This window comes from Tasmannia lanceolata, unplaced genomic scaffold (genome assembly GCF_043159265.1).
Source record: "Tasmannia lanceolata isolate RefF3 unplaced genomic scaffold, GAP_Taslan_0.1 ptg000048l, whole genome shotgun sequence".
Lineage (NCBI taxonomy): Eukaryota > Viridiplantae > Streptophyta > Magnoliopsida > Canellales > Winteraceae > Tasmannia > Tasmannia lanceolata.
Window position 1 is genome coordinate 5,028,346 of NW_027518725.1, and position 26,119 is coordinate 5,054,464.

A 26,119-nucleotide genomic window follows, 5' to 3' on the forward strand; every position below is an offset into this window, starting at 1 on the left:
TCACGATCTGCACCCAACCTCATGCATAGAGGGCCCGGCATTTTGCACCTCATGTTTTGATGGAGGGGCGCCTATTATTTTTACACCACATGGGCCAAGAATGCTAGTCATAAAAAACCACAAAAATCAGTGGAGGAAGCAAAAACCATGTTAGACGTGATCAGGGGCACAGCTACATATATGCAGCATAAGGGAGGCAGCTGCCCGTGTGAGTTGGGCCAAACTCCTTAATAGGCCTAACTCAATTGGCCCAGCCTTATGTATACCCTGCCCCCTAATGTATAAATCCGGTTCCACCACTGGACGTGATCTTGTTCCCTTCTATCCACAAATTAGGGTTGCAACTTGGGTCAGGTTTTAATAACCCTACCCCACGCAAGAAATTATCTTGGGTCGGTCGAGTCTTTATGGGAAAACCAATTATTCATAAACCCAACCCTACCCAAGATAGTTTCTCAATTTGGGTCAGGTCTGGTTTTTAAAGTTTAGCTTAATATAGTAATTAATTTCAGATCTTCATGGCAAAAATCCCTAAATTTAAGTTGTAAGTGCATAAATTTAAGAAAGAAACTATTTTTTCACATCAAACCTTATCATTCAATGAAAACAATTATACCAATATATTTGAAATAATTTGCAATGTTATTTAAGAAAATCATATAGCACACTTATAAGAGTTGGGTCGGGTTTCGGGCCGGGTTTCGGGTTTGGGGCATTTTTTTTTTAAAAAAAAGCATGAAACCCACCCCAAGACCCGTGATTTCTAAACCTACCCTACGTTATTTCAGGTTCGGGTCAAGTTGCAACCTTACCACAAATGTAGTAGTCCTTTTGGGCCCATCATTTGTGTAGATCCATGCATGGGAATGATATATTCGCCCCTTTTTCTTCCCCGGACTACCCCTTTTACTGTAAAATCGTAGTCATAACATAAATACAACAAGTAGTCACTGGGGGCTGGCCCATGGAAGAACAGAGTAGTCACTTCCCATCAGCATTTTGTCTACTTATAGTAAAGACGACAAACATGGTTACTTTTAATAGGATATACATAATAACAGTATTCATCATGTGCGCACTTTAGCACACACCTCGCTTCCTCCAACTCCTCCATATATGTTTGCATTCCATATTTCCAAGTTAAGATTACAGAACGGGCAGACTATTGTCCGAATCGCCTCTCAACACATTTCCATACGTGCCACTCTGTCATCTCCCACCTGTCAACACCTCCCTAACACCTTCTCAATTTGACACCACCACCTCCTCTCTCTCTCTCTCTCTCTCTCTCTAAGAAAAAAAGCCTGATCCATGCATCTTCCCTTTCCTTCATCCTTGCATGCAAAAGAAGCCATAAACCAGAAAAAGAAGAAGAAATCAGAAACTCATCCTTGTTGTAACGCCCCGACGCGACCGTGTAGATATTGTCCGGTTCAAGGCCGCAGCCCTCCCCAGTTTTAAAATGCGTCTACACAGGGAATGGGGATCTACAACTTATAGCCCAGGAACTTTCGCTCTCCGCTTCCGATGTGGGACTATTACAATCCACTGGCCTTAAGGGTCCCAACGTCCTCGTTGGCACATCGTACTAGAGGAGGTACGGCTCTATACCATATTTGTAAGGCCCCGACGCGACCGTGTAGATATTGTCCGGTTCTAAACCGCAGCTCTCCCCGGTTTTAAAACGCATCTACACAGGGAATGGGGTTCTACAACTTATAACCCAAGAACTTTCGCTCTCCGCTTCCGATGTGGGACTATTACACTTGTAGAATTAATTAATCATCAATTAACAAACAGGTAGAGCATATGTGCCAATGCGTAGATACGCCTTGGGGAGGAGGGAGGAGGTCGTACACCCAGAGTCGATGAGAGCAGCCCTCTCCGAGTTCATCTCCACACTCATCTTCGTCTTTGCCTCCGTCCTGGCTCTCGGTAAGATGTACCATGACACTCTGCCAGCCTGGTGGCACTGGCTATAGCCCATGCGTTATCACTCTTTGTCACTCTCGCCATCGGCCACGCCAACCCTGCCGTGCTCTTATCGGTGGACGGATCTCTCTCATTCCTGCTCTCTACTATAAAAATAAAAGATATGCTGCATTTGTGCAATAATTAAAATAAATGGCAACCTCCTCATTTAATTTATCTGCTTTTCCTGATCCAAGTGAATTGTCTGTTCAGATGATCATGTACCATGGGTAAAATTTTACGCAGACCGTTTACCCCACTTTTTTTGTTACCCTGATAAGGTAAAATTTTACGCAGACCGTTTAGGAAATTGGAGTCATTATCAGGAAAAACACGAGCAAAAGGAGGTGCAACAGTGCTTGGAAAGAGGGTGGAAAGAAAATGAATTATTAAGTTAAGGTTGCTATTTAAGGTAATTTTACCTGTTTTGAGAATATGTAAAATGGGATTTGCTAGCGTCCATCCCAGAAGGCATTTCGCGGATGGGCTGTTGCATGTGAGAGCAGCCACCTCGTGAATGAAGACAAAAGCTGCTGAAAAGTGAGCCTGTGTGGCTGCTCTCACATGCAAAAGCCCATCTGCGGAATGCCTCTGCGATGGACGCTAGCAAATCCCTTGTAAAATTCTAAAAATATTCTCAAAACAGGTGTAACATGACCTTTTACAGCACCCTATTACAAATGATTGCATTTGCACCATCTTTTTGGTTGTCTGTTTCCTCAATTAAATGAAAGGCAAACAAAACGGACAGAGAGAAATCCTGGGAATGGGAATGGGAATGGAAATAAAATTTTCCAATGAAACATACAATATGGATTACCACGCTCTTTCGCTCTGCATAGAAAAATTCAAGATGGAGGAATCGCCAGCTGATTTCTCTCTTGGACAATTACCTTCTTCTGATCCTTTATCTTCCACTTGGACAAATGTTAAGGAATTGTCAAATCTTGAGTAATTCCTCTGATGAATCCTAAAGCTCACCTAATCACATACATTTGGATGGGAATTGAAATACTGTTTGCAGGGGAATTTCGAATAGGAATGGAATGTGAATATGTGATGTCTGTTTCGATTGTTCTGATTCACAATCCAAGCATTCTGCTCGCTGGGGGAATTCGAATAGGTATGGAATGTGACGTTTGGAAGGAAGAGAAATCGGAAAACAATCTGAAGGAAGAGAAATAGGAAAGAAAATTAAAGGGAAGGAGATAGAGAGAAGAGTGGGCTGCCTTGTAAGGAAAATTCTGCGCAAAAAGGAAAAAGACGAAGGAGCTGCCCTGTGGAGGAAGTGGCAAGGAGTCATTTTGGAAGGCAATTATAAAAAACTTGCTCTATATCCAGCTGCTATTTCCACATGAATGGACGGCACCCATGTCCATGACAGCTTACCATTGGTGCAGCTGACCCACCAACTGGTATCGAAGCCGGGACGTGGTAACCCAGATGTGCCTCCAAGGATGGAAAAAATCCCTCGGGGAAGATCTCGGCAACCCTGATATGCCTCCGAGGATTAAAAAAAATCACTCGCGGAAGATCTCATAGTTCCGACGTTGCTTCCGCATGGAAGGGAGATTGTTGGCGGTTCCAAGCAAAAGCAAAGATCCTACATTAGAAAAGTGAATGGTTGTAGATGGGCTTATGAGGACTTGGGCTCACTCCCCTTAACAGCTTGCTTTTAGGGGTGAGTTCTACCTGGGTCTCAATAGTTACGTATAAAAAAATAAAATACAAAAACAAGGCAGGGATTTAAGATTCAATCCCCATAAACCTGTCAATATATAATCAAACAAATGGAAGCTGTCAAACACTTCTCTCTCTTTCAACGATTTCTTCATTTCGTCCAAGCATTTTGTTATGATTGTATTTTCTTTAATTAAGTTATTACCATATTACAGTAGGTTTCCTTATTTATATTTTCCTACTATTCTGCTGATTTCTGTTTCCTTATTTTGCTTCCCCTAATTTCTATAAGATGTAGATGCCATATGGATATTGGCAAAGAATAATCACGTTTAGTGCACTTGCATGTTGGAGGCCGAGTTTCATCAAATTAACTCACCGTTTCTTCATCTTTTTCCTTCCTTTTCTTCTTCTTCTTTATTTTCTGGTTTGATAGACTACTATGTTCTATCAAGTTGAAATCAGAGCCACCTTTTTATAGATGATTTCATAATCATAGCCCATCAACTTAGAGAACCATTTGTGCTGCTTCATGGAAGAAATCTATTGCTCGATTATGTACTTCTCTTGTGGTTTGCCCAATATTTCGAAATGTCGACCAATTAAATATGGCCTCCACTTTGTGACTGTATGTACAATAGCCATCATTTCCTGGTCATAAACTGACATCTCCCAGTGTTTAGGGGACAAGGCCTTGCTTGTAAATGCTAAGGCATGACCCTCTTGCCTTAGTCTCCATGAATACCAATACCAAAGGCATCACAGTCTATCGCAAAAAAAAATTTAAAATTTGGCGAGGCAAGAACAGGTATAGCCGACATTGCCTCTTTTAACCTCCAAAGGAAACATCAGCATCCCGGTCCCATTTGAAGATGTCCTTCCACAGTAGAGCGGTTGTGGGTGTACTAAATTTGCCATAATTTCGCACAAAATTTCTGTAATAGTCTGTCAACCTAAGAAATGACCTCAATGATTTGATTGTGGACGGTTTCGGCCGCTCGACCATAGCTTTGATTTTTTTAAGGATCTGTTGCTACTCCATTCTTTGAGATAATATGACCAAGGTAGTCTAGCTCATTTTTCTCCAAGCTGCATTTAGATCTTTTAACAAAGAGACAATGCTCCCATAGGAGGGTGAGAGCAATCTGTAAATGATTAAGATGATCTTTCCAAGACGAACTGTATATCAGAATATCGTCAAAGAAAACTATCAGAAACGTCTCCAACATGCAAAGTTAAAACCCAACCACAGGCTATTTTGAACTGACGGATTGTCAAGCGTAATAATCGAGAAATGACTGAGGTTCTTATGGAGTGAAGAGATTTACCAGTTGAAGATACCACGTGGGAGCCTTATCATTCACTCCAGCAGAAATTTCGGAGTTTATTAAAAGTCAACCTTGAGGACAAGGTTGAAATTAAGGGTGGTGGAATGTTAAGATTATATTTTCTCTAATTAAGTTATTACCATATTACAGGAGGTTTCCTTATTTATATTTTCCTATTTTGTTGATTTCTGTTTCCTTATTTTGCTGATTTCTGTTTCCTTATTTTGCTTTCCCTAATTTCTATAGGATGTAAATGTTGTATGGCTATTGGTAAGGAATATTCACGTTTAGTGCTCTTGGCACGTTGGAGGCCAAGTTTCCTCGAATTAACTCACCGTCTCTTCATCTTTCTCCTCCCTTTTCTTCTTTCTTTTTATTTTCTGGTTTGATAGAATGTGTTCTATCACATTTGAGCAAAAAGCATAATCAAATTGTGTGGAAATAATCAAATTTCTATGCAAACTGAATAGATCCAAGTGTTCTTTTCAATCCCTGAATCTGATCCACTTCCAGACTTATAATTTCCAAGACTCCCTTTTGAAAGGATTTGAGCAGATTCTCTGTTGACCCATCCCCAACACAATCCAGTCAGAGACCGTATGCCATGAATCTTTCTCTGTACATCTCCATCTGCCTCATGGTTTTCTGGACTAAAAATGAGGTCATTATCTTTACAGGTCTTATTTTTCCAGGTTCTCCTTAATCTCAAGAAAACAGTAAAAACAAATTGGTACATTGTAGAAAGTCATCTCCTTAACCTCAAGGAAAAAGTATAAGCAAATGGGCTACCTTGAATAAAATTTAGCAACCCACGGCGAAAGTTCTACGTTTTCAGGTTCCCTTCTGTTCTTGGAGTAGTAATCAGACCAATAGGAAGGTGATAGTGTATCACTGAGAACTCCATCAGAGTAAATGCAAAATGGCAACCAATCTGCACCCCCATTCATTCTTCTTTTCCTCTCTCTTGGATAAGCCAAGGGTGCTTGGACATATCTGCATGTAACAAAGAGTTTGGGCTCTTATTGCAAGTGATGTTAGATATTAAGAAGAGGAAGCTCAAGATGGGATGGAGAATACCTTACTCCATCAAGCATAGCATCCCAACAGAAATGAGTGTGGCCAAACACATGGCAAGCAAATGAGTTGCCATTCACCCCATGTATAGACCTTAGGCGAGCCTCCAAGTAGTCGGAGCCGATGATTTTTGGAAGATTTGGATAAAATAGCATTCTCTTCTCTGGGCATAACTCTTGCCTGCGTACAAAATATGTGAACTTAGGTGACAAGTATGTCAGACTACAACACTGAGCTTCTACAACTGTCATGAATTGGTCTTTCGATTTTCAGCTTAGTGGTGTCAAATATGTGCTTGCTAATCATATAGAATAGTTTGGCAAGTTGTTGATGATTGTGAGTTTGGACCCTGTACTGTGGAGCCAGAGCCCAACCAAGCTGAATCAGCAAAACTCCAGGTCTGCCCAAGAATTTATAAAATTTGCTACAAACTGAATACCTCCTTTTATCTTTTTTTTTACATATAGTAAGGCACAATATTGATAGAAACTAAGAAAGTTTTTGTGAGATTATACACAAAGATTAGTTGTGGTACAGAAGTCAATTCCAAGGCGGACCACGAATTTTGCTGAACATTACTTCAAAAGACTCTTTTTTTTTTACTTCGATTGACTGCACGGTTAAATGAAAGCTTGGACTGAAGAAATACCTAATACCACTATATCATATCACTTCTGCAATAGATTATCCAAACTCATGCTAACGACCTTTGTCTATCCCTCGCTCCTGGGTTGGTGTGCACTATTGAAAGAGACCATGTCGTCCCCAATTTCTTCCACAATCATTGCTAAAAGTGGCAAGCTAACTTTACATACTTGTCAGAGGTAATTTATTTTGGCAAGCCACATAAATGATATACATCTCTAAAAAATAAATGGCCAATGTGAGACAATGTGAGATGCATCCATCGTCGTTCGGCACATAATAAAATGGAACCTCTTTCAAAAACTTGTCCACCACAACAAATGCCGAATCGATGCCCCTCTGTGCACCTGATAAACCCATTACAAAACTCATGCTAATATCGGGACAATGAAAACTCAAGAATCGGTAAGGGCAGCTATAATCCAGCACTAGCTGTTGTACCTTTGGACACTTGCTATGTAAGGTCATCTAAAACCCGAAATTTCCTTGGTTGTGCAAATCCTACTTTATCTTCAACCACAGAGAACTCCCAGGTAGCCTGAAAGAGGAAACCATCAACAAACTTGTACTCCAAGTCCAACTGCTTCTCGCCCAATGTATAATTCAAGGAAAATACCAAAACCTACCACTTGATTCCTGATCACTATACAAGCTGCTATTGATTGTGCGAACCAATATTGAACATAAGTCTTCTGTGATCCCGAAAAATGTGTAACGCAAATACTTCTGCTCCCTGGTTCTTTGATGTTACATGGAAAAGAATGTGGGGTGTTTGCTTTTAATTACTAAGATAAGTAAATTCAGTTTTTTCTTAAAAATGGAAGGTAATACATAGTGTGTTTCAGGAGGCAGAAGTCGTGAATGTAGAGTAAGGAACCAAATAGCATAGACAAACAAAATGCACTTAAATAAAACATCAGTTTGTTGCAAGGACACTGCTGAACATGCCTTGGGTTTTAACTGCAAGAAATGTGTGTGAGCACACGTAGATATATGAGGAATCACCTCAAAAACTTGAACTTGGAAATCCATCTCCAAGTTCCGAAGTTCATAAGAAAAATGACATTCCGACAATAAAACAAAGAGCCATTTCAGAATAAGAAATTCCAATCAAATTTCAGAGCTCAGTAACTTTTAGTATATTAACTTCAAATAATATATTCCTATGCTGAGTGAACAAATTACCTTGGAACAAAGTGAGAGAATGTTATTATTTTGCTACAGCTTCTTTGGATTTCCTCAACTGATTCACAATTCCTCTCATTCAATTTGTCAAAATATTGTGCAAGGGAAATATCTTGGCTTGATAGTTCCTGCGGCCATTTGCATGCATGAAAGTCCTTACATACCTGCATATACCACATACAAGATATTTGGACACTGAAGAAAACTGTAATGATGAAGAGAAATAGTTCAGTCAGCATAATGATTCTATGGCATGGAGGGGATGGGCTCCTCTAAGATTCACACATGAAAAGTAGTTAATTCCATCAAAATATAGCATCTGACAGCTTCAATAAAAGTAAAATTCGGTCAAAAATTCTCATATGCTAATATTCACAAGGGATCTGTGCACTAGAGCTCGGTTACTAAAAGCATGAAGAGAGGAAAAGTACAAATAACCTATTTTGTGGTCCCATATATATATATATATATATATATATATATATATATATATGAGAAAACGGTTTCTACACACGTGTAGACAAGTTATCTACACACTAGCTTAAAATACAGTGGAGGGCATATTGTTTGGGTGATCCAAACCATTCATCTGATTGGCCCTCACATAGATAGGGTGTCCATAAAAAATCAGCTCCATAGGATCATCCCAACCCTACGATTTGTGGAGGTAAAATGGACGTGTATAAACCTTCACAAATTTCTCCATTTTTTGCCTCCACGGTTCGAAGGGTTAGGATGATCCTATGGAGCTGATTTTTTGTGGACACCCTATCTATGTGAGGGCCAATCAAATGAATGGTTTGGATCACCCAAACAATGTGGGCCTCCACTGTATTTTAAGCTAGTGTGTAGAAACCGCTCTCTCTCTCTCTCTCTCTCTATATATATATATATGGAAGCTGGAGATTGCACCCTAAGAAGATGATTCATGAAACTAGTTGCTTTGTATCATTAAGGATATCCGCCATGCTTCACCCCAATATTTTGTAATAGGAGTTATGTCAGGGTGCAATTGTCTCATTTAATCATCTAAAGAAACTGAAAGAGCAACAAACAACATCATATAGCAGAAGGATTTCTATGCAAGGATTACAACGTTTTCCATGCTACAACATGACATTCTAGGATAAAAACAATCGTGTCAGACCGTTATTAATAGTGTGCATCTGTGTGTAATCAAGCCATTGAAAACTCATACTAGGAGGAAAGAATGTGAATAACCATCTCCAATGAAGGAATGCGAATGCCGGTTACATCCTTCTCCTTATCAAAGCTCTGCAAAACAAGAACCCAACTTCAGAGAAAAATAAACAAATAGAAGTACATCACATACATTAATCAAACCATTGGAATTCAAAAAAGTATGGCCAGCATGAACTAATGCCATACCGGTCAACAATCAATTACCTCATGATACCAAGAGAACAAAGGAATGATTCCCATGCCATCCACAATTCTTGGGCTGGTTTCTACTTCTAGTCCTCTACATGCATCAAGCAATGCATTCAGCTTTTCAAGGGAATCGAGCTGAAAGTAGGAAACATGCTTCAAATTCAGATGATGCTTCTCATGACTAACATGAACCATTTTTTTTCAAAAAATTGAAAGTACAGGCCTCATATCCACAATAGAAGAATCATTGTGGATCATCATCTCTTTCTCTCAAAGATAACAACTCAACATTATCCAAAAGAATTTCATGTAGGTACTTTCTTAATTTAGGGTCAAGAATATTAACAAAACTTTGTTAAGGGTAATTGGTGTTAGTTACTCACCTGAGCACCAAGGTCCCCTGAATATTAGAATCAATTCCTCAAATATAATTTTATTCAGCTGGATAATATGGAAGAGGTTGATGAGTACTATAGGATGATATCTAGTTTTTTGAGCCATGCGACTCAGACGGACGTGCTTTACTCCACAAACAATTGGCCAAGATTTATAGCGCTTTAAATAAATTCTAACTAAAAGTTGTCATGGTTCAAATTAACAGAACTGGAAAGGCTAAATGATCCTTACATAAATTTCATCATCTCGTCGGCACCAGAGGTCATGGTTTCCAGGTATGTAGAAGACACTTTGGAATCTATCCTTTAACATGGACATAGTCGAGATAAAGTTGGTATATGTCTCTGCAACATCACCAGCCACAAGAAGAACATCCTTTTTGTATCTCACCGTTGACAAGCATTTCACCCACGACATGTTTTCTGCGTATTCTGTATGCAAGTCTGAGAGCACAAAGACTCGTGGAGAAATTTCATCACCATTTCCACAACACAAACGGTTGGGAGGCAATATCTGTCGCTGCCTCATGGAAACCAATTTTATATCTCTTCTGTATTCTCGTGGAACGGAATGATCGGTTATATAGTTGGGACGCCCAGCTTGTGATGACAAGCTCATGTTGGGAGATAGAAAACCCACCACCATGTAGAAATCCTTCTAATCTATAACATCATGTTGATTGAAATAAGATAATCAGAAAGTTTAGATTCCACCCATGTTAAGAAATCAACCAATTTGCTGAATCACAACTTAAGTAACACATACATTGGCAACATGAATTCAAAGACCTAAAAGACAAAGCAACTTAATACACTATAATCTGATCTAAGCAAGCTGCAAACAACTGAAAAGAATAGAACATAAGAAATCTGATTGAATTCATGCCAACCATTCCATTTCTCTTATCCATCAACAGGAAAAAGAAAAGACAAGATGCAAAGCACAAAACATTTAAAAAGAAGACTTGCTCGTTAAATAGTGGGCGTAAAAGACATGAAGCAGAGAATAGTTAAAAAGATGAAGAAATAAAGGTATAGAAGAAACAGAAACATAGATACAACAAACAAACGATCATTGACAAACACCGACTAAGAACAGAATTTAATAGTCTGTATTGTCTTATTTTGATATTAAACTACTGATGCCTAAACCCTAGCTCCCCAAACAAAATAGAGAGAGAGAGAGAGAGAGAGAGAGAGAGAGAGTACCAATTGAAAAGCAGAAATGACATGAAATCGACAGGTATAAAGGGTGACAAAACCCATGAAAATTGAGAGGTTCGGGACCCCATGAAAATTAACCGATGAAATTTGCACAAGAACAAGTGCAGAAATGTCAGAGCATGACGGACTAAGAGCCTTTAAGACAGAGATTATATGAAGCATCCTCATGCAGAATCTAAAGAAACAGGGATGAAAAAACAAGTTACTTTTCGATTCGATTCGGACACCCAGCCTTGTAGATTCAGGAACAAAATTGACTTTTACCGTTTTGGTGCGAACGAGAGAATACTTGGAGACCCTTTAGCCATGTGACTCTACAATTTGCTACCAGATGCTAAGGTCACGTGCGTATATCACCACTCACATACATGCCACGCAATAGGTTATATGAAATGGGTACCTCCTTGTGAGTTGAAGCTGGGCTGGGCACAAGCTGCAAAGGTTTAGGGGAATTGCTTGGCATTTAGGTTCCACATTAGCACAACCCCTTGTTTAGTTTCCTCGATGTGTCATCCTTATCTACTCCCTGTGATATCCAAGCCAAAATCCACTAAAGGTGGAAATTTTTGGTTGGATTTCTTGGAATGATGCTTTTCTCTCAACCTCTCTCTTACCCCTCTATCTCTATCTTCTCTTTCTATATTGTTAATGAAACCCCCACGACTACTCTACGAGGTTGACAACCAGACACTACCTACCATTGTTCTCCAAAGTAAATTCCAAGCAAATCCAATGCTCTTCTCCTCCTTACTTACTACTTATTCGACTACTCTCAGAGTCTATGTCAAGCAACCAGACAGCCCCATTCTCAAAGGTGGAGTGGAAAATGGACACACTGTGTGTTCATATTTTTGCCCATTTTTTCTCTCAACAGATGGCAGGGTTAGGATGATCCTATAGGACTGATTTTTGGTACCCGCCCTATCTATGGAAGGGCCTTCCAAATGAATGCTTTGGATCTCCAAAAAATCTGGGGCCACAAATGTTTTTGAGAGCATCCATGCTCATAAATGAAAGAAGGAAATCAATTCTCCTCCTAAAAAATACATTGTTTTAGAAGATTGGCTTCCTCTAACTAGCCCTTTTTCACTAAATCCAAGAGAAAGGAAAACATAATAACAGTTTTGATAGGGTGGACAGAAGTGAACCCACTAAAACAAATTGGAGGAGACAGTGACGCAGTCAAAAGGAGAGGCGCACAAAAATATTAAGGGACGGACGCTCGTCTACTATGCATCTAATGTAAGCTGCTTGGGGTAAGTTATTTCATACCGACGAGCACCAATTTCTGGGTGAGAGGTGGATTGAAGTGAAGGGGAATAAAGGTAAGCTTGTTACGTACAAGTGAACACCAACCAGTTTATAGGGAATAGAGATGGATGGTTAGGTAAGGGACGGAAAACTGGATGTTAAAATCTCACGTTTCAGGAGAGATTTCAGTACCCATGATGGTAATTAATTGGGGGCGGCAGTTCCAGGTGAAGAAAGTATGACAACAAGAAGAATATGAGATTCCTATCCAAGTAAAACAGCATTTTCCTTTTCCTAGCATCACTTGGTTGCCATTTACTTACTATTCATATCAGAGACAGTCCTTGTTGGCCGTAATTTTTCAAATGCAAGCCATTTTTTACTGTTTGACTTTCCTCCCAGATCAAGAGAAAAATTAACAAAACGGGACTATGTTTTCCGCACCGAACAAATAGAAACCTGTCTCTGTAGTAGTAGTTCAGGCAATCTCCAAATACCTAAAAATACAGATCAACCAACTCTGGCAAATAAAATTAACGATAGTATCTTAAGCCTCATGAAGCTCATTCATTCAATCATTCATTTAACCACGCAGATCTTAATGACTGAAGCTGCACCAATGCGGTGCAGAGCCACGATGGCATCCCCTGGCTTGCACAAACCCCTCTCCATCGCAGACTTGAGGGCGGCATCCAAGATCACCTCCGTAGACTCGGCATCCGTGGCCTTAGCAGAACCTTCAGCCAGAAGTGGGATCAACCCTCTGTAGATGAGGCTGTGCCTCGCCGGTGTCTCATCACTGCACATCCAGTCGAACGAATCTGTGGTCAGGACGGGGACCACCACTGACAATATGGGCACGGCCGGCCTGTACTTGGCCACCAGCTTGGCTGTGGTGCCACCACGTGTCAATACAACGATGAGAGTGGCCTTGGCCTTGTTGGCAGTTCGAACGGCTGAGGAAGCAAGGCTTTCCAATGGGCTCATAGGAAGAGGCGCCGATCGGATCCTCTCCTTGAAAATGGCTCCATAGTCAAGGGATGATTCTGCTTCGATGCAAATGCGGGCCATGATCTTGACGGCAAGCTCGGGGTAAGCCCCAGCGGCACTCTCACCGCTGAGCATAACACAGTCGGTGCCATCAAGAACAGCATTGGCAACATCGGTGGCCTCAGCACGTGTTGGACGGGGGGACTTGATCATGGACTCCAGCATCTGGGTAGCAGTGACGACAGGCTTTCCTACAAGATTGCATTTGTAGATCATCATCTTCTGGGCAAGGAAGATCTTCTCCACAGGGATCTCCATCCCGAGATCACCTCGAGCCACCATGAAAGAATCTGTCTCTTTAAGGATTTCATCAAAGTTAATCACCCCCTCCTGGTTCTCAACCTAAACACTCAAACATCAATCAAGGAAAAAAAAATGAAAATTTTAAGAGAATTTCCCTGCATGAAACTATGGTAAAAATAAAGCAGACTGGGATAACTCACCCTGATACCAATTGAGATCACAGCCCAAATCACATGATGTGAATGTGAAAGAATGGATATGATATTATGATTATGCCAGTACTCAAGTACATGCAACCATGTAGGCTAGTTGGAGTGACAGCACATTCTAAAAAGGGCGGCCCAGTGCACGAGGCTCCCGCCATTGCGAGGTTTGGGGAGGGCTAGATGTACACAGCCTTACCCCTGCTTTGCAGAGGCTGTTTCCATGACTCGAACCCGTGACCACCAAGTCACAAAGTGAGTGCACATTCCATGTCACAAATATCTCCGATATTTTCAAAATATAGCGATATTTTGATAAAACGACAAAATCCCGAAATAATCCCAAAATTTTTAAAAATATAGCAACATTTTCATTTATCACAATAATATCACGATATTTTTACAGTATTTTTACAATTTTTTTCTTAGTTTATATATTTTTAAATAATTCATTTTTTCATTTTTCCCTGATATAAACCTGAAAAATAAAACAAATTTAATATATCCCGAGATTTTCCCTCGCCGAGAAATTCTTGAGGATGATATTTGTGACACATTCATGTAAGCTACATGTGAACAGGCATGCATGCAATCCAAATATATATATATATATATGATGGGGCCTTGCAAATGAATGGTTTGGATCACCACAAAAAATGTGGGACCCATGTGTTTGGGCCCCAAGCTCATATAAGCTATATGAGCTTCAAGCTCACAATCATTTTCCTCATATATATATATATATATATATATATATATATATATATATATATATATATTTGCACAAGAATATCATCAGAAAACATTTGGAGGGAAGAACAAACCTTCGACATCAACTGTATGCGCTTTGCATGTGACCCAAGAACCCGTCGGACGTTAACAAGATCAGAGCCCTTGCGCACGAACGACAGAGCAATCATATCAATATTGTTGGGAACACCCCATTCTAAGATGTCCTCCGTATCCTTCTCTGTAAGTGTGGGGAGATCCACCACAACACCTGGAAGATTGACGTTCTTTCTCTCGCCTATGACTGCTGTGTTCTCACAACGGCATCTTACAGTTCCAGCAGAGGGGTCACAAGATAAGACAGTGAGTGTAATGGTACCATCTGCGCACAAAATGATATTTCCAGGCTTCACATCTACAGGAAGTTTCTTGTAACTCATGGAAATCATTTCTGCATCGCCTTTGATGCCGTAATCTGTAGTTACTGTAATTTCTTGACCCTCCTTTAGTTGGACAGGTTTTTCATCCTTTAGGAAGCCAGTGCGAATCTCAGGACCCTGGGACAACAAGAAATCGGAGGAAAACCATAAGGTGGAAACTGTGAAGAGATTCATAATTGAAAGTTGAAACTCAAGTAGCTTACTTCCAGCTAGCAAGAAACAAATTTCAACCACAAGGGTTTGGCTGAAAAATCCAGTTAGGGTCAGTACTCTGTATTACAGCAAAACCTCAAAAAAACCTGATAGGGTCAGTAATCTGTAGTACAGTAAAACTTGCAAGACAACAATGCCATAAGAAAAAGTAACTTACAAAATTGGCTCTTAAGTCACATCCACTAGTATTAAAATGCCACGCAAAGTGGGCAAAGTGATTTTTTTTTTTTGGGAATGATTTGGCGGACAAAGAGATCGATGCATCAAAATATCAAGATATCATATGTACTCACTATTTTGTGTCTGGTATGATTCAGACGCCTGTACTATCAGTACCTTCCAAAAATACCACCCATAGCAGGTGTCCCTCTGCCTGTACTGACCAATGAAGTATCCAAACTGATGTAGCACCGTGAAGAAAAATTGAGGAAAGGGGAGAGAAATAGACGAAAGGGGATAAAATTAGAAGAATAGAGGAAGAAGAGACGAAAATAACCTGAAGAAGAGACGAATTTAGGAAGAAGTAGAAGACGAAGAGAAGAACAGACGAATATAGGTAGAGAAGAAAAGAAATCAAAAGAGGAAGAAGAAAACCAGAATTAGAGGGAGAATAATCTTTATTCAATATCAATCAAAGTTACAAAATAGGGGGTAAAGAGTCCTATAAATAGGCAATTAACAACCTAAAAGATAGAAACCTACTAAAATAAGAATTCTAAAAATAACATAGAAAATAAAATCCTAGAAACTAAATAACATGGAAATAAAACCTAATGGGCAAATATGCCACTTATCGGCCTACAATCTGCATCACAGACAGCACCGTACTGGTTTAAAAGTAAATGTGACTTTTATGGGGACAAAGAGAAGAAAATAAAAGAATCAATCACCTTATGAAATTGGAAAGATTATCTAAACCAAAAAGATATTTTTTTAAAAGATAACAATTTCATTGCTAAGGTTATATCTATATAACACCGACGGGGACAAGGTGTCCCACTAAAGCAACAACAATTACATCATCCCATGATTTGTGTATATCAATTACATATATTCCCCAACCCAACAGTCACAAAACTCTATTGATATGCTCCTGCTCCATTTGGTATCATCTCCCTCTGCCCTCGGACAATTGATGAAGAGATTGGCTCCACGATCTGCAGCATACTGGCCCAAGAGCCTGCAATCCTGTTATGCATCCAGATAGTGGTACACCTGCAGTACTGTGTGTCTAGATGGGCCACTTCAGTTCTGTTTTTTTTTTGAGAATTAACAATTTTATTCCAGCAAAAAACGGATAGTACAAAAGGGACGAGAAGTCCCCAAAACCAAAGCATGCTCTGTCCCAGAAAACACAAATAAGCAAGGCTAGATGCCCCAGAGTTCAGAACAGGTAACATTGTAACAACCTCAGAAGGTAGAGATACTCCCTCTTTCGCTAGAGTATCCGCGGCTGAGTTGGCGGATCATCGCCGATGAGCAATCTGAGGCTGTAAAGTGCGGACTAAGTCACAGATTTCGTCCAGAATATAAAAAAATATGCCACGGTCAACCACACAGGTTGGAAGCCCATGCAATTACATTAGATGAATCCCCTTCGACAATCAAGGGACCAATGTTATGTTCCGCATACCATTTTAGACCAAATATGAGCACCCTAGCCTCCGCTTCATTGGCGTCATAGATACTGGCCGGCCCAGAGTAAGTCATGATAGTGCGAGAATCTGAATCGCGGATGATGTCCCCAAAGCCAGCCGCACCAGGGTTACCCATTGAGATTCCATCGAAGTTGAGCTTGAATCAACCCTCATGGGGTGCACACCACGTTGGTGTAATCAAATCCCGATGCTGCCTTTCCACTGAGATCGCCTTCCAGCGTCTAAGTACGGTTCCAGTAGAGTATGGTAACAAACCTTTAGCTCTCGACCACGCGATAATAGCTAACTTAATGTCGAGAACTAAGAGGTTCCAAGATCTTTTTACATCTGAGAAGACCCTGCTATTATGCTCCTTCCAGATATGCCAGAGTATGGCGTATGGAAGAGACATCCAGGGGCCTTGACCTAAACACCCAATGTATGCGCCACCACAATTAGATAACACCATAGAAATGCTGCGCTGAGTAACCCAGGACATTCCGAAGAAACGGAATAGGGCCGACCACACCGAGTGAGAGTACTTGCAGTGTAAAAAGAGATGATCTAAAGATTCTTCCACCTCACAGCAAAGGACATGGAAACTCACCAAGTGAAAATAATGTCTTTTGAGATGATCACAAGTATTAATGCAATGATGTCACACCGTCCAGGCAAAGACCAAGATCCTAGGTGGAATGGGTTTCCTCCATATTCGAGCTGTATGGGATATCCTTCCATCCGCTTTACTCACTTTCTGGAAGAAGGAACGAACGAAGAACCCGCCTTGAGTCTCAGCCATCCAGATAATACAGTCCTTCTCGCCACTTCAGTTCTGGATATGGCATTCCCTACGCCTATTGTCATATTGAGGTGCCATCCCACCGATTAGACCTCCATCTCCTCTCATTCTTCCTATGCTACCGAGCTGATAACCTCCACATCTTCCATTTCCACCCCATCTTTTGCCAGTTTGTCAGCTTGTTCGTTTGCTGGCCTTCTCTTATGGAAAAGTTGTGATCCGAATTCATGCACAAGGTCTCTGATTTCAAAAATTATATTGGCTAATTTCCAAGGTCCTATTATTTTGTTGGTTGCTCAGGCAATTACAATCGCAGACTCCTCTTCGATGAATAATCACGAGTAATACCACTCTCAGAAGAAACCTTAAGCAAAATGAAATACACAACCTAGCTTCCCTTCATAAGATTAATGATAGGGTAACATATTCCCTATCAAGAATCCGACAGAAGGATTTGGATCCCTGACCCAAATCGACACTTCTAAGTCAAATCCTTCTTTAATTGCTTGGTGAACACGCATCCTATTTTCCTAGGTCTGGCCCCGCCGAGAGTAGAGACGTTTGCATATGGTGGCGGCCAAAATGGCAGCCAAAAAGATTAATACTTGTGATCGCCTCAAGAAAACACAAATGCAACATGCAAGTTAATGTGTTGGTATCCCATTGCCCGAAGGCCATGGAATCCAGTTGCCATTGGGCCCTCTTTCTGTTGGTATCCCATTGCCCGAAGGTGGGAAATGGCACACCGATCTCTCCACTTTATGTCATATGACCATAGGTGCCAGAGAAACCTTCACTCCTCTCTGTCTATCATGGATGTATGAAAACTAAGGAAACCTTACCTCAAGGGTGTGAGTAAGGGACGACCATGGGAATTCCTTTTATAGAATGGGATGGGAACAGAGGCCCCCATCACGACTCTATTCCTTCTTAAACGCCTTCGAGTGATCAAGACCGGGATCACTTTTGCACATATCAATTGCAAAGACTATATTTGGATGAGTACATACCTATGCATACATATGACTACCAATTTGTGAAGCAAATGAAATTTTCATCATCTCATCTTGTCCCAGTTCATTCCCGGGATAGGTACAAACTTGAACCATCGATCTTATGAAACCTTTGATCATAACCATACGGACAATACTAATGGAGCATTTATCCAGCCTAAACCATTTTAAGGACTTCTCTATATAGTGTGATAAAGTCAGCAATCCTCGACCCCTATCTCGTTGAATCTCAATTCCCATCACGTACGATGTTAAGATCCTTCATATCAAAATTCCCCGAGAGAAACTATTCGGTCTCGTCAGCATGCCCAAATTACTGTACTCAAGTAGCATATCATCAGCGTATAACACTAAGACGATGAATTTGCTTCCACTGAGCTTAGGGTGTATGCATTGATCTACAACATTCTTCCAGAACCCAAAACCTAATACTACCTCATGGAATTTAAGATATCATTTCCTAAAAGCCTACTTTAGCCCATAGATAGATTTCTTAAGTCTAAAGACTGTGCTCCTTGCCTTAGCCTCAAAACCTTTAGGCTATGTTATATAGACAGCATCATGTAAGTCACCATTTAATTTTCAAAAAAATAAAAATAAAATGTAAGTCACCATTTAGAAAAGTATTCTTCACGCCCATGTGTGTAATTCTAAGTCACAATCAAGGTTTTAAATTTCGGTTTCGGTACCAATTTCGGACCCCACCAAAATCCGAAATTTGGTGCTTCCGTTCGAAATTTCAGTCCGAAATTTTGTAGCAAATTTTTTTTTAAAAAAAAGACATTTTCTCGAAATTCCTAACCAAAATTCCGAAATTTCGGCAAATTTCGGTTTCGGTCCCCACCGAAATTTCGGATTTCGGCCGAAATTTAAAACCATGGTCACAATGAACCGCAAAAACCATGACCTTCCTTAAAAGAGTCTTTCTCTAAAACACGAGAGAAAGTCTCTTTGTAGTCTATCCTTTCCTTCTGAGTGGGCATTTTAGAGACTAGTTTGGCCCTATAGCTCTCAATTTCACCTTTGTAATCTCGCTTGGTCTTAAAGACCCATTTATAGCCGACTAACTTGACTCCTTTCGGTAACTCACTGAATTTCCAAATAAGGTTTTTCTCCATTGATATAAATTCATCCTTCATCTGTATGGCTGTTCTAAATTAATAAAGTCTATCTATTTTCAAAAAAAAAAAAATCATCCTTCATGGCTTCGAGCCAATTGATTGAATGATCACTATTCATGGCCTGACTAAATGAAATGAGTTTGTCATCGATTTCACCATCACAATCACGCTCATTCAGTAGCCAATGTAGTTATCTGTAATGACCGCACTCTCTCTTTCTCTATGAGACACACATAGGCTAGTCAGTGGCAGTCATCACTAGAGCATCAAGAACGTGGTATAGATCCTCTAGTGTGTCATCCGGTACACCCATCGACACCACTCTATCTGGGATTACCGGTATTGGATCAATTATCCAATTCTCCTCAAAAGTGAATGTCCCAGGCATTGAGGTTGTCATCATTTAAGAAAATTGTGTATCTAGATCCTATAACGTGGATACTATGAGAGGGGCAGTAAAGCCTAAATTCCTTAGAACTCTCAGGATAACCAATGAAATGACAAGTGATAGTTGTAGGGTCCAACTTCCTTAACTATGGGTTACTATACACCTTTGATTTAGCTAAATAGCCTCATACATGCAAATATCCCAGTTTTGGCTTCCTTCTAACCCATAGCTCATAAGGGGTTCTAGCTATAGCGTTACTTGGAACACGATATAGGATATGCATGACTGTTCTTAACGTTTCTCCCTACAAAGACTCAAAATGGTGAGTTGCATATCATGCTCCTCACCATATCCATAGGAGTACGGTTTCGCCTTTTAGTCATGCAATTCTGCTCGGGCGTGCCCAACATCGTGTATTGAGTGACGATACCATTCTCCTGCAGATAAAGTGATTGCACATGGATTGAAGCACATCTCTAAGTATTTGCCACATGCTCCTTACCATATCCATAAGAGTACGGTTTTGCTTCTCATTGACGCTATTCTGCTCGTGCGTGCTTGGCATCTTCTACTTAGCGACAATACTATTCTCCTATTGATAAAGTGAAAGCACTTGGATTGTAGCCCGTCTCTGAGTATTTTCTCCTATAGATAAGAAACGGCTTCCACGTCTGCCTCTACTCCATTTTCCGCATTAATGGTCTGGTACCTTTCCTGAGTCTCCGACTTCCAAGAAAGCACTGCATGGAATTTGAAATGTGAATAGTAGATCCAGTATTTATGCACCAAGTATTTTTAGCAGCATCAGCTAAAAATGATACATGAGAAATAAAAACTAAACGGCTACTTTACTTCTTCAGCCACTCATCGTACTTGGCGCACTATCACTTTATGTGGCCTTGCTTGTGGAAGAAAGGGCACTTGATGCTGCCTTTCATCTTACCAGCTTGGACCTCCTCAGCCTTGCCACCTATAGTCTTCTTCCTGACTTTCCCAATACCTCTCTTGCTTTTTCTTGAAGTAACTTTGAGACGACTCATGATTAGTGTAATGAGCACTCTCAGGTCGATCAGTCCTCACCCTCTCCTCGACACACATGGCTATCAGCTCATGGATCTGTCACTTCTCTTCTACGTGTTGTACTTCAATCTTCAACAGACCAATCAGTGCAGCATAGAATTCATAATAAAACGAATGAGGAAACCCTCAAAGATCTTTATCACCATCTGATCTAATTGAGAAGCCATGTCATTCATCTTCATGATGTGCTCCCTCAGAACATTATGACTGTCGTACCTCATCATCATCATCCTCATCACAAGCAAGGTTTTACTTTATCACAGAAACCGAAATTTTGCTGAAATTTCGGACGAAATCGATCAAAAATTGAATAAAGTAATATTTTATCCTGTACCAAATTTCGATGAAATCCTTGAAATTTCGGGATAATATTAAATAATGATTAAAAAGCTGATTTTTTGGAGTTATTCCTTAAATTTCAGCCCAAAATTTTGGGGGAAACGAATTTTCGATCGAAATTTTGTAACGTTTCGACTTTACCCAATTTCACTTTCGGTCTCGAGCGAAACCCGAAATTTCGGATTTCGGTCAGTCCTCACCCTCTCCTCGACACACATGGCTATCAGCTCATGGATCTGTCACTTCTCTTCTACGTGTTGTACTTCAATCTTCAACAGACCAATCAGTGCAGCATAGAATTCATAATAAAACGAATGAGGAAACCCTCAAAGATCTTTATCACCATCTGATCTAATTGAGAAGCCATGTCATTCATCTTCATGATGTGCTCCCTCAGAACATTATGACTGTCGTACCTCATCATCATCATCCTCATCACAAGCAAGGTTTTACTTTATCACAGAAACCGAAATTTTGCTGAAATTTCGGACGAAATCGATCAAAAATTGAATAAAGTAATATTTTATCCTGTACCAAATTTCGATGAAATCCTTGAAATTTCGGGATAATATTAAATAATGATTAAAAAGCTGATTTTTTGGAGTTATTCCTTAAATTTCAGCCCAAAATTTTGGGGGAAACGAATTTTCGATCGAAATTTTGTAACGTTTCGACTTTACCCAATTTCACTTTCGGTCTCGAGCGAAACCCGAAATTTCGGATTTCGGTCGAAATTTAAAACCTTGCTCACAAGTGCCTTGGACAATCCTAGGAATTGCACCTCCACTGCATGTAGGAACTATTTGGCAGTGAATTCCTTCCCCTTTTCCGAATCAGGGATGGCCCCTCAAATACAGATGGAGATAGCGGTACTCTTTATGATCAAGAGACTCATGCAATTTTATCATTCAAAAGAAAAAAAAAAGACTCATGCAATTTGATCTCTCCCACTTCTCATAAGTGGCCTTAACCATTGTTCTCTCAACAATAGATTGTTCATCGCAACCCAATGCGATATGGATGTGGTCCTTCCACTTGCTTAAATTTGTCTCACTCAGACTCTATCATGCCCAGACATTTAGGGGCTGTTTGGACACGCGGATTTCAGAATCTTGGATTTCCTCAGAATCATAGTTGGGCCCTTGGAGGGCCCATTAAAGTTGAGCTTGCTACGTTATTAAACATTTGGAAAGAACATAATAATAAGATATTTAGAGGTAAAAGCAAAGTTATGGTGCAATGAGAAGGATTGTCTTCAATAGAATTGTTTGGTGGGTTCTTCAATATCCAATGTATGATGACTCTCAGGCCTTCAAAGAATATGGGGATAATACATGTATAGCTTTGAGATCCCTCACGTAGAAATACCGTTTTGGTCACCTCCTCACCAGGATGTGATCAAGGTGAGTTTTGAAGGCCCAAGTATTGGAAACCCAACCAGTCGGCATTAGAGGCATCAATAGAAACCATGAAAGGTTGGTGATAATGGCTTTATCTAGAGTGAGGAGGAGTAACGAAACAAAATCATTAGTGCCTAAACAAGGAATAAAACTTAAACCGTGAATAAATACACTCATGACTTCGTTCAATGGACCTTGTATTGATGAGGGGAACTCAATTGACGGTATTACGTGGAGCGGTCAAGATATCATTATCCATGTAGGCTAGCAAACACGATCAAAAAGAGTCATTGGATCTGTTGACAATTTGATAGGTATCTTTTAGTTATGTGGTGATGGACACTATTGCATAGGACTCGTCGGCGCAAGGTGGTGCTAGCAGACTGAACTTGGTTGTAAGTTGTTTATGTCAGATGTGATCAAGGTGAGCTTTGAAGGCCCAAGTATTGGAAACCCAACCAGTAGGCATTAGAGGCATCAATAAGAACCATGAAAGGTTGGTGATAATGGTTTTTTTTCATGGCTTGATAGTGGCTTTATCTAGAGTGAGGAGTAACGAAACAAAATTATTGGTGCCTAAATAAGGAATAAAACTTAAACAGTGAATAAATACGCTCATGAATTCGTTCAAGGGACTTTCAATTGATGAGGGGAACTCAATTGACGGTATAATCTGGAGCGGTCAAGATATCATTATCCATGTAGACTAGCAAACACGATCAAAGAGTCATAGGATCTGTTGACAATTTGATAGTCATTGGATCTGTTGACAATTTGATAGGTATCTTTTAGTCATGTGGTGATGGACACTATTGCCCAGGACTCGTTGGCACAAGGTGGTGCTAGCAGACTGAACTTGGTTTTAAGATGTTTATGTCCATGTTCCACTTAAATGTCAAAAACATCCAGTTTCTAAGGATGTTCTGGCTATTCTACATAGGGATATCTACTAAAGACTGCAAAGATCAAGAGAAAATTCGAGGTATTTATAGTTCAAACCACCCGGAATAAATTCTCATCAGTATTTATAGTTTCCACTACTTAATAGAGAGGTCTTGATTTCCCTAACTACTCCAGCTCCACAATCACAATTTTTGAAAATCTCAAATAGGATAAATCATGACCTAAAATTTTTTTTAAAAAAAAAATACAAGAGCTCGACTCCATAAAACAGAATCAAATATTCACAAATAGCTTAGTTAAAAGAACATATTTTGGGCCTTCCTCCGTTTAGGAGAGTAATAACATACTTAATAACCAGTCTAAATGACAGAAACGGAGATCTCAGAGCTTATAAAGAAGTGCACACCGACCTTAGTATCAAGCATGACTGCAGCCATGATCTGCGTGTTGTGCATGGCAATCTTAAGATTGTTCAAGGTCTCTTGATGATACTCGTGAGTTCCATGTGAAAAGTTGAATCTGGCGACGTTCATCCCAGCTCTGAGGAGCTTCTCGATCATAGGCACGGATCGAGAAGCCGGACCGAGAGTGCACACGATCTTCGTCTTGGGAATGCGGCCATCATTCGGAAGCTCCTTCAAAATCCCCTCAATGTCAATGTTGGCCATTTCTCAAATTGAGTAATTCTTCTCGAAAAAAGCACAGTTCCTCCTCCTGTAAACCAGTCCAACAGACAAACCTCAGAGAAAACAGCACTGTATTCCGAATTATTTCAGGAACTCACAAAAATAACGAGATTATCGCAGAATCGGAGATGGAAAGGTCGGTAATAGTGAAAGAGGAAAGGAATTCAGTTTTGGAACCCTAGTCTGACTTTGGGAAAACCGATAGACCTGCTCCAAGACCTAAAAACCAGATCAACAGAAGAATTTCAGAGAAAATGATGCTGGAATTCAAAATTTTGCAATAAATTCAAGAATTCAGTTTTGGAACCCTAATCTAACTTGGTAAAAAACCAATATAGCTGCTCCAAAACCTGAAAACCAGATCAACAGACGAATTTCAGAGAAAATGGTCCAGGAATTCAAACTTTTGCAAGAAATTCAAGAATTCAGTTTGGGAACCCTAATCTAACTTGGTAAAAAACCTATATACCGGCTCCAAAACCTAAAAACGAGATCAACAGACGAATTTAGAGAAAATAGTCCAGGAAGGAATTCAAAATTTTGCAATAAATTCACAGAAAGCTACAAGCTTGAAGGGAACCGGAGATCAAAAGCTACGAAACTAGAAAAAAATAAAATAAAATAGAGCTTCAAAACTTTAGATCGAAGAAAATCACAGAGATATATATGTGTCAATCGGAGAGAATCAAAGATGGAAAGAGAGAGAGAGAGAGAAGAAATCGATAGTTATAGAGAGATGGGATGAAAAAATACCGTTCTGTAAAGTGATCTGATCTGAAAGGAAAAACAAAGGAGACTTTTCCTCTAAAAAAGAAAGATGAGAACGTTGAAGAAGTAGACTGATTCGAAGAAGCAGCAACCAACCCTTCCTCCTCAACTAATCACTCGCTGTTTCTCCCGTTTTCCTCGTGTATAAAAGGTCCGAGAATATGATATTTGCACTACCATGTTTTGATAACGACACAAATCACCTTGTCTTTTCCTTTTTAAGTGGCTGCTGTGCTGAGATTGTTTTTGGGAATTTGTAATAGGTTTCGACAGCTGGTTAAATTATCAAAGGCAATGTGATTTGTGTCGTTATCGAAACATGGTAGTGCAAGTGTCAGCACTGCAGCCTAAGTTAACTAAAAATATATATATAATAGTAGGGTTGAAACTTGAAAGGCCGAAAGGGTGATGAATTGCGACACGTGGACGGACGATATTCGCTTGAATTTTCACCCTATCCCGTGATTAAAGTAAAAATATAATGGTCAAGAAAAGACAACAAAAAAAGGGCGCTGATATTCTCCCCCCCCCCCGCCCCTTGTAGGCTATTTAACCCCCCTGACGGCTGGCTACCGTTTTCCCACCATTTGACCGGTCTCTCTCTCCACACACACACCACAGGAACAGTTGGTGGGCCCAACAGAAACTGTTGGTGGAATGGTGGGCCCATCTTTGAACAACGTAGGCCCCACCCATACCACACCATAGGATAATCCAAACCGTCCATTTGATTGGCCATAAACGTAAATAGGTTGCGTCCCAAAATATTATTTCCATAGGCTGATCCTAGCCCTCCGATCTAAATAGAAACTACATCTTATGCAACCTCTATAGATTGTAGGGTTGTGATCATCCTACGGAAATGAATTTTGGGGCACAACCTATTTACATTGTGGCCCATCAAATGGACGGCTCGGATAATCCTATGGTCTGGACGGTACACTTCATTTTCAAAAATATGG

General features: G+C 40.1%; 2 protein-coding genes across 5 annotated transcripts; both read right to left on the minus strand.

Annotated features, from left to right (window-relative positions):
• Positions 1 to 5,579: 5,579 nt before the first annotated feature.
• On the minus strand, positions 5,580 to 11,291 carry LOC143864379 (uncharacterized). 4 transcript variants are annotated; one of them, XM_077375309.1, is made up of 7 exons: positions 11,159 to 11,291; positions 9,903 to 10,333; positions 9,291 to 9,410; positions 9,105 to 9,158; positions 7,884 to 8,047; positions 6,057 to 6,233; positions 5,580 to 5,972 (listed from the first exon to the last, which is right to left on the minus strand). In XM_077375309.1, exons 2-7 carry the CDS (start codon positions 10,314 to 10,316, stop codon positions 5,765 to 5,767), a joined length of 1,137 nt encoding a protein of 378 aa, XP_077231424.1. In that variant the 5' UTR covers positions 10,317 to 10,333; positions 11,159 to 11,291; the 3' UTR covers positions 5,580 to 5,764. The 4 variants fall into 4 exon arrangements, with proteins under 4 accessions (XP_077231424.1, XP_077231422.1, XP_077231423.1 ...); XM_077375307.1 differs by having other exon boundaries at positions 11,101 to 11,250; XM_077375308.1 differs by lacking the exon at positions 11,159 to 11,291 and adding an exon at positions 10,880 to 11,051.
• Positions 11,292 to 12,560: 1,269 nt separating this feature from the next.
• On the minus strand, positions 12,561 to 25,301 carry LOC143864120 (pyruvate kinase, cytosolic isozyme-like). Its single transcript, XM_077374931.1, has 4 exons — positions 25,143 to 25,301; positions 24,114 to 24,417; positions 14,466 to 14,927; positions 12,561 to 13,537 (listed from the first exon to the last, which is right to left on the minus strand). The coding sequence occupies exons 2-4, from the start codon at positions 24,369 to 24,371 to the stop codon at positions 12,725 to 12,727; spliced, it is 1,533 nt and encodes a 510-aa protein (XP_077231046.1). The 5' UTR covers positions 24,372 to 24,417; positions 25,143 to 25,301; the 3' UTR covers positions 12,561 to 12,724.
• Between the last annotated feature and the right edge of the window lie 818 nt (positions 25,302 to 26,119).

Coding starts and splice junctions, on each gene's coding strand:
- LOC143864120 (XM_077374931.1), bottom strand. CDS start 24,371: ATGGCCAACATTGACATTGAGGGGATTTTGAAGGAGCTTCCGAATGAT. Junction 14,928..24,113: donor CAGTCATGCTTGATACTAAG/GTCGGTGTGCAC, acceptor TTGTTGTCCCAG/GGTCCTGAGATTCGCACTGG. Junction 13,538..14,465: donor GCATACAGTTGATGTCGAAG/GTTTGTTCTTCC, acceptor TTGAGTGTTTAG/GTTGAGAACCAGGAGGGGGT.
- LOC143864379 (XM_077375309.1), bottom strand. CDS start 10,316: ATGGTGGTGGGTTTTCTATCTCCCAACATGAGCTTGTCATCACAAGCT. Junction 9,411..9,902: donor GACGAGATGATGAAATTTAT/GTAAGGATCATT, acceptor TCCTACTTTCAG/CTCGATTCCCTTGAAAAGCT. Junction 6,234..7,883: donor TTCTCTCACTTTGTTCCAAG/GTAATTTGTTCA, acceptor TTTTGTACGCAG/GCAAGAGTTATGCCCAGAGA.